The sequence below is a fragment of the Eumetopias jubatus genome, unplaced genomic scaffold (assembly GCF_037043125.1).
Source record: "Eumetopias jubatus isolate StellerSeaLion01/CBP00866 unplaced genomic scaffold, mEumJub1_p1.0 scaffold_12, whole genome shotgun sequence".
NCBI lineage: Eukaryota > Metazoa > Chordata > Mammalia > Carnivora > Otariidae > Eumetopias > Eumetopias jubatus.
The window spans coordinates 104057157-104067104 of record NW_028274818.1 but is presented as its reverse complement, the minus strand read 5'-3'; the positions used below and the strand labels follow the sequence as shown (position 1 = coordinate 104067104).

The 9948-nt window shown below is 50.6% G+C and overlaps 1 protein-coding gene across 1 annotated transcript; it reads right to left on the bottom strand.

Annotated features, from left to right (window-relative positions):
* Positions 1-681: 681 nt before the first annotated feature.
* PPP1R35 (protein phosphatase 1 regulatory subunit 35) lies at positions 682-1872 on the bottom strand. The gene is made up of 4 exons (XM_028110096.1): positions 1569-1872; positions 1236-1488; positions 1020-1156; positions 682-935 (listed from the first exon to the last, which is right to left on the bottom strand). Exons 1-4 carry the CDS (start codon positions 1785-1787, stop codon positions 762-764), a joined length of 783 nt encoding a protein of 260 aa, XP_027965897.1. The 5' UTR covers positions 1788-1872; the 3' UTR covers positions 682-761.
* Between the last annotated feature and the right edge of the window lie 8076 nt (positions 1873-9948).

Sequence of the window (9948 nt, the reverse complement as noted above, 5' to 3'; positions counted from 1 at the left end):
CTAATCAGACCACCCACCCACCTTTTTTGTGATGTGCAACTGGATGAATAGGCAATTAACAAGAAACTCTTCAGCAGCTCAAGTGTTCCTGGAACTTTGCACTTGATCTTAGCCAAAAGGCCCAGAAGCCATATGGTGTTCCTGGAACTTTGAATATTCATTCAACAAATATTAAGCACTCTTGGATCTGGTGTAAACAAGATGGGCAAGGCCCCTAGAGGTAAAAGCAAGAAAGTAATTTCAATAACTGGGTGCAAATAGCCAGCTGCCTTGCAGGGTCCTTGAGCCAGGTAATTAGGGAAGGACTCCCTGAAGTTTAACAGACTGAGACCCACCCACATGTTAAAGTGATCAGAAATAAGTAGTGCAGGGGCACCTGAGTGGCTCAGTGGGTTGAGCATCAGACTCTTGGGAGTCCTGCTTCTGACTTGGCGCTGAGTGTGGAACCTGCTTGCGATGCTCTCCTTCTGCCCCCTCCCATCTCCCCCTACCCCTCACGCATGCTTTCATTATTAAAAAAGTGCAAAGAAACGACGTGGACCTATGAACAAAGGGGAAGAGGTGGGACAGTGTTCTCAACTTGCCATCACTACCAAGTTCCAAAAAGGCCAAAAACTTGACTTCCAGACAGCTTTCGTCCTGAGGCCTGACCCCATTTTAAGGCTCCCAAGAAGAGTCCCATTTGTTAGCAAAAACCACTTTATTCTGAAAAATAGTTTTAACACAAAAATATTAATTAGCAATCCAGGGAGCCTCCACGTCTACACTTCCCATCGCCTCAGTGTCCGGTGCATGAGGAAGGTATCCTCTGAAGGGCGGGGCCGGAGTTGAAGACGGAGAGGAGGCAGACCGTCCAGGGTCAGGTGTGGAGACTCATAAAATAATGTTTCTGGGTCACAAAGGATGGTCATGTCTGGCCCTGACCCAGGTGGCTCCTGTTGGGAATTGGAGCCCAAAGCCAAGGTCACACTCGGGAAAGGGAAGGGGGCACGACACAGAAACAAGCCCAGGTCCCTCACCTTTGGGGGCGGGGCTCGGGCCTGCGGTGGCAGGAGCGCCAATTTCTCCCTCAGCGCAGCGTTGAGAACCTGTTCCTCGGGCACCTGCAGGCTCACCAGGTCTCGGAAGAGCCGCTTGGAGCGCGGCACGTTCAGCCCTGAGACCGCAGTAGGGAGTGGGGGTGAGCGGCGCCTCTCATCCCCACTCCCGCGCCCCGCCGGCCGTCTCTCTCTCACCCTCGGCCACGCTCTCCTCCAGGCCGCAGCGGGTCTGGAACGACTTTCTCAGCTGTTCCTCCACGGCCTTCGCGGCATCGAACTGGCTGCCGGCTGCAGCCCGCGCCGCCTGCAACTCGAGGCTCAAAGCCAGGCTGCTCTGCTGCGCGGGCGCCCCCAGGGCCTGCGGTGCCGCGGCCTTCTCGCTAGATGCTGCGGCGGCCCGCGGCGGTTCGGACCGCACGGGGGAGAGCGGCGCCAAGCGAAAGCGGACCTGGGAGCAGAGAACGGGACGGTGAATTGGCGGGCACGGGCTTGTCTGCGGGCTGGCGGCCAGGCCTTCCCCCAGCTCACCTGCCGCCCCTTACGGGCCCCGCCCCGCCGGTCCGCCCGCCCCTTCCGCTGGCCGGGACGCTCGGGGGTCTCGGACCGCGAGCTCAAGCTCAGGTCCAGGCCAGGCTCGGGCACTGGGGCTCTGGGCTCCGGGGCGCGGGGTTCTGGGGGTGGCCCGGGGGCCGCCAATGCCCCCTCCCCTCCGACCGATTCCAGCTCGACCTCCCTACAGCCCATCATCTTGGTGTGGCTGCCGGGGTGCAAGGTCTCTAGAGGCCAGGGGTCACGGGACACGAAATCGCCACCCCGCCCCCTCAACCGCCCCTCCCGGATGCCGCTACCGGAAACCGCTTGCCCCTACCCAATGGGGCGGGAAGACCAGCCCCCGCTCCATCCCATTGGCGCTACTAAGCGTCATTTCCGTTGCTCGGCTGCCTGTCTCCCGCAGGCTCCCGCCTGCAAAGCCTCGGCCCCGCCCCTAGGCCGGAGTTTCGGAACCGCCTCCCGCGGAAGCCCTACGGGTCCTCACGAGGACCATTTCTCCTTCGGAAACCTGGTTGTGGCGTCTGTGTCCTGCAGAGTCTTTACCTGACTTCTGCTCGAGTCCAGAGTGTGTCTGTCAGTCCCTTCTGTCGGGGTGCCAAATAGACAGCTTTAGGTCAGGAGGCCCCGCATTGGCCCTCCCTCGTCAGCGCCTCCGCAGCATCTCCTGGCGTTCCTCGGAACTGGGACCAGTTTCCCAGTATGACTGAGGGCGGGGCTCGCCGAGCCCAGCCCCGGGCCCCTTCCCGGGACTCTGGGCGTTCGTGGTTGCCCAGGGGCTAACTGCCTCGTTCCGCCTTATGGCCTTTTGTGACTTTTCCCCCTTCGAGGGCTCCCTACAGTATTCGTCTCTGTAAAAATACGTATCTGTATGTTGAATACAGTTTTTAAAAAGAAAGTCTCGGTGGATTTATCCTGGACTTCTAGACTACAGGGCAGGAGACTGGATCGCTTGTCCGTTCCCTGTGTTCCTTGGGGCAGGTCCTCTCAGTTCTGTGAGCCTCTGTTTCTTCTTGTGCAAAATGTGCTAAGTCGGGCGCCTGACTCTTGAGGCTCTCTCCAAAAGGGATTAATATTCAGTCAACAGGCACGTTTGGGTACCACTTTGCAGTTTGATAGTTTTCTCGTGCTTTATCTTACCAGAAACTGCTGTGGAAGATCAGGTGGAATGCATAGCTGCCCGCATTTTACACACAGAAAATGTTCCCGAGGATCTCTGGGGTGAAACACTCTGCAGGCTTTCCTGCTGAAGAGAAGAAAAAGAAAGTATGAAAATTCCCTCTACTATTCATTTGTGAGAGTAGAGAGATACAAATGTAAATACTTGCGGGTTTTTTTTTTTTTTTTAGGTGGAAGTATAATTCAAAAACTTTTCATGGTTACTGACGTTGAGAAGGCGAGAACAGAATAAAAGGAAAACAGGCTAGACTTTGAATATAGTTTGTTTTGTGTATTTGACTTTGGAAACCTATGTTTTCCATTATTATATGACAAAAATTAATTTTTAAAAATCAGACCCTAGGCGCCTGGGTGGCTCAGTCGGTTAAGTGTCTGCCTTCGGCTCAGGTCATGATCCCAGGGTCCTGGGATAGAGTCCAGCATCTAGGTCACTTCTCAACGCAGAGTCTGCTTCTCCCTCTGCCTGCCACTCTCCCTGCTTGTGCTCTCTCTCTGACAAATAAATAAATAAAACCTTAAAAAAAAAAACCTGCCTTAAATTTTAAATTATATTCAGTAGTCATGTTAGGAACCTGTGAAAATGTGTAGGATAAAACATAATTATGTTGATATTATCAGAACTGGAATTTTGGCATAGCTGAAAAGAGATACATACACAAAATCAATGGTGTTATACAAATTCCCTGTTGTCTTGAATTTAGGAAGTAGCTTACAAACTCTTGGTGTATTTTAGTTTAAATTGAAAAGTATATCCTAATTCTTTTTTTTTTTTTAGATTTTATTTATTTATTTGACAGAGAGAACAAGCAGGGGGAGTGGCAGGCAGAGGGAAAGGGAGAAGTAGGCTCCCCGCTGAGCAGTGGGCCCCATGGTGGACTCAATCCCAGGACCCTGTGATCATGACCTAAGGCAAACAGCCGACTGAGCCACCAAGTGCCCCGAAAAGTATATCCTAATTCTGTCCACTTGAAAGCCCTTAAAACAATGATGGACCCAGTAAGCACCTGTGGTCCCCAGAATGTGGTAGCTAATTCCATTTCCCTGAGCACTTCAAACCCTCTACACATGTTTATAGCAGCTTTATTCATAACAGCCAAGAACTGGAAACAACCCAAGTGTCCTTCGCCAGGTAAAGAGTTAAACTATGGTCTATCCATTCCATAGAATACTACTCAGCAATCAAAATGAACAAACTATTGATATATGACAACTTGGATGAATTGGCTAGGTTATGCTGGGCAATAATAATAATAATAATAATAATAAAGGCCAATCCCAAAATACCACATGCCACATGGTTCCATTTATCTTAACACATTTCAGAAATGACAGGAGTTTAGAAACGGAAGACAGATTTAGTGATTGCCAAGTGCTAGGGATGAAATGGAGGGAGGGAGGTGGGCATGGTCATAAAAGGGCAATACCAGAGATCCTTTGGTGTTGGAACTGTTTGTTTCCTTTACTGTGGTGGTAGCTTCAGGAACCTACACGGGTGACAAAATTGTATAGAATTAATATACACACACAAATGAGTACAAAACTAGGAAATCCAAATAATTGGTGGATTATACGAATGTCAGTATCCTTGAGATAGTATAGTTTTGCAAAATGTTGCTCTCTTCATCTGCTCAGGCTGCTGTAACAGTACTATAGACTGGGTGGCTATAAACAACATAAATTTATTTTTCATAGTCCTGGAGGCTGGGAGGTCCAAGATCAAGGTGCTGGCAGATTCAATGTCTAGGAAGGAATGGTTTCCTGGTTTGTGGATGGTTTGTCTTCTCACTTGTTGGAAGGGCGAGGGAGTTCCCTGGGGTCTCTTTTATAAGAGTACTGATTGCCTGATCACCTCCCAAAAACCCCACCTCCAAAGACCAACACACTGGGGATTAGGTTTCAACATATGGATTTAAGGGGGAATGCAAATATTCAGTCTCCAGCGGTTACCATGGGGGGAAACTAGGGAAAGTGTACAAGGGATTTTTCTGTGTTATTTCTTACAACTGCATGTGAATCTACAAGGATCTTAATAAAAATGTTAATTAAAAGTAATGTTGGTTTGAAGAAGAGGAGCAGTGTGTGAGGGTGGTTGTGAAGAGGAAACAGGACTGGCCAAATGTGGGTGATTGTTGAAGACAGATGATGGGTACGTGGGGGGTTCTTATACTATTTCTTTTACTTCTGTATATATTTGAGCATTTCTATGATAAAAAGTTGTGTCTGGGGGCGCCTGGCTGGCTCAGTCGTTAAGCGTCTGCCTTCTGCTCGGGTCATGATCCCAGGGTCCTGGAATCGAGCCCCGCATCGGGCTCCCTGCTCAGCGGGAAGCCTGCTTCTCTCTCTCCCACTCCCCCTGCTTGTGTTCTCTCTCTCGCCGTGTCTCTCTCTGTCAAATAAATAAATAAAATCTTAAAAAAAAAAAAAAGTTGTGTTTGTTTGTTTAAAGGAGGCTGAGATAGCTTTTGCACACAGGAAGTGTTAGAGCTGAAACTTGAAACTAACCCGCAGGCCTTGGTTACTAAGGGATATAAAGGCCCTACAGGAACCCTAGCCATGAATTCAGTAAGTTCAGTTGCTCAATTTCAGCCTTAAAATTTAGCCACTACCTCTTCCTAGGTGCAGACACAGAAATAAGAACAAGCCATTCTATTTGCCAGCTTATGGGTGGCCTCCAGGAAGTGGAAAGTTCACCACCAAATGACATTACAGAAACAATAGAATGTGAGGATGGGGAGTGGAGGTGAGGGAAGGAGGGGGTCTTGGTCCTGCTCCCACTCTTCCTAAGATATTTTTTGGCTGGACCAGCTGAGAGGCTTAGAATTGCTTTTCCTTTTAAAAAAATAAACAACAAAACTCCCCTTTAAGGAGGTACTGACGAGGGGCGCCTGGGTGGCTCAGTCGTTAAGCATCTGCCTTCAGCTCAGGTCATGGTCCCAGGGTCCTGGGATCGAGCCCCGCATCGGGCTCCCTGCTCAGCGGGAAGCCTGCTTCTCCCTCCCCGACTCCCCCTGCTTGTGTTCCTGCTCTTGCTGTGTCTCTCTCTGTCAAATAAATAAATAAAATCTTAAAAAAAAAAAAAAAAGAAGGTACTGACAAGTGACTCCTTCTCTATCCTTAACTTTAGAGTCCCCTCATGGGGGCGCCTAGGTGGCTCAGTTGGTTAGGCGACTGCCTTCGGCTCAGGTCATGTTCCTGGAGTCCCGGGATCGAGTCCCGCATCGGGCTCCCAGTCTGCTTCTCCCTCTGACCCTCCCCCCTCTCATGTGCTCTTTCTCTCTCTCAAATAAATTTAAAAAAAAATCTTAAGGGCGCCTGGGTGGCTCAGATGGTTAAGCGTCTGCCTTCGGCTCGGGTCGTGATCCCAGGGTCCTGGGATCGAGTCCCACATCGGGCTCCCTGCTCCTTGGGAGCCTGCTTCTCCCTCTGCTTCTCTCTCTCTCTCTCTCTCTCTGTCTCTCATGAATAAATAAATAAAATCTTTAAAAAAAAAAAAATAAATCTTAAAAAAAAATAGAGTCTCTTCATGGTGGCATGTTCTAGAGCTGGACCCTCTTCTGCAAAGAGGGATTTCAATTACATGCCACACCAAACCAAGCCCTGTCTGGGGACAGCAGAAGGTGAGAAGGGGGAACCCTGGAGGAAGGAGTTAGGAGAGAAATTTAAAATATTGTCCAGTAACTGCCCCCACCCCTCTACTCTAAGCAAAAGAGGGGAGAAGCAGAGAAGTTTCCCTGACCCCACTACTTGAGATTGCCAAGTGAGGGGGCCGTGCCCAAGCTCTCATCAACTAAGCGCTCCCCTGCCCCCCACAGGCTGGGCAGCTCCCACTTCTGCATCATCTCCCATCCAGGGAAGGGTGGGGAGAGGAGGGAAGAGGGAAAGAGACACAGGCCCCCAGAAAGAGGTCACACTTGAGGCCCTTAGGTTCTGTCTTGATGGGTTAGACCCCACCAGGTATTGATGTTCCCTTTAGTCATCTGAGAGGGGTGATTCCAGACCTGGATCCTTGTTTGGGGAAGGTGAGTCTGAGCGCTGGAAGGGGTCATTCAAGGTCATCCTGAGCTTCTGCTGGGCCAGATGCTATGGGGGGTTAGGTGGGACTGGAGACAGGATAGGGTCAGAGGTCCTTCAAGGGACCATGCTGGTGAGTGGCAGTGGGAGAGCGCCAATGCAGTGACCCACGGAGTGGCTGGGACCATTGCAGAGGGCAGCTGAGGAGTCCTGCCAGGGAGGAGAGGGCAGGGGAAGGGCAAAGGCCCCACAGGAAGCTACCGTCCAGTACAGCCAAGCCAAGTCAAAGAAATGAGGCAACCGCCCTCGCCCACCACCCTCCCTCTGCAAACCCTACCTGCAGGGACCCTCACTTCCCATCTCCCATTCCCCACCTGGCTGCTGCCTACAGGTGGGGGCCAGCCCAGAGACATTTCCACACTGTGTCCCTGTCACACAGGGAGTGACAGAGGATGGGTTGCTGACCTTGCACTTCCAACAGCTGTAACCCACCCTCAGCCCCACACACACCCATGCTCCCAGCCCCCCTTTCCCATCCTGCCTGATCCCCAGGGCTGGCAGGATAGACCCCCCTCCCCGCAGCAGAAGGTCAAGCCTGAAGTACTGGAGCCTGAGCCCACCACTCCTTTCTCCTGATCCAGAGAGGAGAGCTCAGGCTGCAGCCCAGCACACTGACTCCAAGCCCCCTGGCCTGCCACAGAGAGAGAAAATAAATGTCAAATAAGAGAAAAGTACTCTTGGGGTGTCTGGGTGGCTCAGTTGTTGAGCGTCTGCCTTCAGCCCGGGTCATGATCCCGGGGTCCTGGGATCGAGCCCCGCATCGGGCTCCCTGCTCAGCAGGAAGCCTGCTTCTCCCTCTCCCACTCCCCCTGCTTGTGTTCCCTCTCTCGTTGTGTCTCTCTCTGTCAAATAAATAAAATCTTTAAAAAAAAGAATAAGAGAAAATTACTCTTTTCACGTTGTAAACACTATCCCTGATTCTGACAATTTGGGATTTGTGTGATGTGATGATTTTTTTAAAAAGACTTTATTTATTTATTTGAGAGAGAGAGAATGAGATAGAGAGCACGAGAGGGAAGAGGGTCAGAGGGAGAAGCAGACTCCCTGCCGAGCACGGAGACCGATGCGGGACTCGATCCCAGGACTCCAGGATCATGACCTGAGCCGAAGGCAGTCCCTTAACCAACTGAGCCACCCGGGCGCCCGATTTTTTTTTTTTTTTAATGGCCAAAATATCTTTGACACTCCTTTCCTTGAGAGGCGAGGTCTGTGTCCCCTCCCCTTGAATCAAAGCCGGCTTGTGACTCGGTTGCAGCTTTGCTGAAGAAACTGTGCTTCCCACAAGCCTCTAGCTGGGAGCTGGAGCGGGAGAGGGCCAGCCCGGGGGTAGCCGCCCTAAGGGTTCCTCCTAGGAGCTCGGACGCCTCCTTTTGTTATGAAAATTAAGGAGCTCTCCAGATAGTAAGCATCCCTTTCATCCTCTGCCCCCCTGCCGCTGGGGGGCTCAAGGCCTCAGTTTGGGCCCTGCCCCGGCCAATTGCAATAACTAACCTTGGCCTAGGTTTCTCTCCCTTCTGGACTTAAAATGAATGTTAACACCTACATCACAGGATTGCTGGGGGAAATTACAAGAAGAGATTGAACATCTTTCAGAACCTAAGCTAGGCGTTGTGCATGCTGCTTAAAGCAAAACCCCGTGGGGTGTGCTGATTCCCATTTTGCAGATGAGGAAATGCATCCGTGTGCACAGAGGCCAAGCATTTCATTCGTGGCACACGGCAAGTCAGCATAGGAAACAGACCGTACCCTAGTGCTCTTTTCAGAGTTGGAAAAAATAATGCATGTGTGAAAGCACGAAAAGCAATGGTTTCCTTCCTTCCATCTGTGAGCTCGTCTCGTACAGCCCATCCAAACACCCCTTAGCTGGGGCCTTTCTCACCCTGCACTGTGAACATCAGTTTACTCCTTCTCCACTGTGACCTGGCAAGGTCAGGGACTGTGGGGAATTACCTTTCACACCAGGCAGGACCCAAACTGACTCAGTAAATGTTTGTCGAGTAAGTGAAAAACACCATTCATACTCCATTATTACCCATTGGATAGCTCCTTCATTTATGCTACAAATATCTATTGAGCAGCTACTCTGAAGATCCAGGCATGCAGTAAGTCCTCCGTGGACATAACTTCTTTTAATCCTACCAATCACTGTATGTTTGCTTTAAGTCTTATTCACATTTTTTTAAATGATTTTACTTATTTGAGAAAGAGAGAGCCCGTGCACAAGAGCAAGCAGGGGGAGGGACAAGCAGATTCTGCTCTGAGCACGGAGCCTGATGCAGGGCTCCACCTCACAACGCTGAGATCATGACCTGAGCCAAAATCAAGAGTCGGAGGCTTAACCAACTGAGCTACCCAGGCGCCCCTTTATTCGTGTTTTTCTAAATGAGGAGTTGAAAGTAGTGGTTTCTCCCAACTCCAGCTGCATCAGAATCTCCTGGAGGGCTTGTTAAAACACAGAATGCTGGGCTCCACCATGAAGTTTCTGATCTAGTAGGTCTGTAGCATGGCCCAAGAAATTGCATTTTTTTTTTAAGATTTAGTTATTTATTTAGAGAGAGTGCACATGTGAGCAGGGGAGGAGCACAGGGAGAGGGAGATAATCTTAAGCAGACTCCCCACTGAGCACATAGCCCAGTGCAGGGCTGGATCTCAGATCTCAGGACCCTGAGATCATGACCTGAGCCAAAACCAAGATTTGGACGCTTAACCGACTGCGCCACCCAGGCGCCCCTAGAAATTGCATTTCTAATAAACTCCGAGGTGATGCTCATCCTGCTGGCGTGGCGCACACTTTGAGAACCACAGCTGGGGTCTGTCTGAATACCCAGGTTTTTACCCACAAACCCTACCGCTTCCCAACCAGCAGGTGGGGCAGGGGGCATGAAAGAGGCCTTTGGGCAAATACTATTGGGGATGCACAACTTGGGGAGAAATGTGGCCATCCCCTCCAGGCTTTGCTGGTATAGGATGCTGCTGAATAATGACCTCCCAGAAATATGAGGTCCCATCCCAAATGTCCTTAAAAGAGGGAGGCAGCAGGAGACGTGACACAGAAGAGAAGGAGACAATGTGACAGAGATCCGAGTGATGTGGCCACCAGAGGCGGGAC

What these genes read in the sequence shown, in the direction of transcription:
- PPP1R35 (XM_028110096.1), bottom strand. Translation starts at nt 1,787, where the DNA reads ATGATGGGCTGTAGGGAGGTCGAGCTGGAATCGGTCGGAGGGGAGGGG. An exon ending in GGAGGAGAGCGTGGCCGAGG is followed by an intron (nt 1,157 to 1,235) that starts GTGAGAGAGAGA and finishes CTGCGGTCTCAG; the next exon opens with GGCTGAACGTGCCGCGCTCC. An exon ending in CCCGAGCCCCGCCCCCAAAG is followed by an intron (nt 936 to 1,019) that starts GTGAGGGACCTG and finishes AATTCCCAACAG; the next exon opens with GAGCCACCTGGGTCAGGGCC.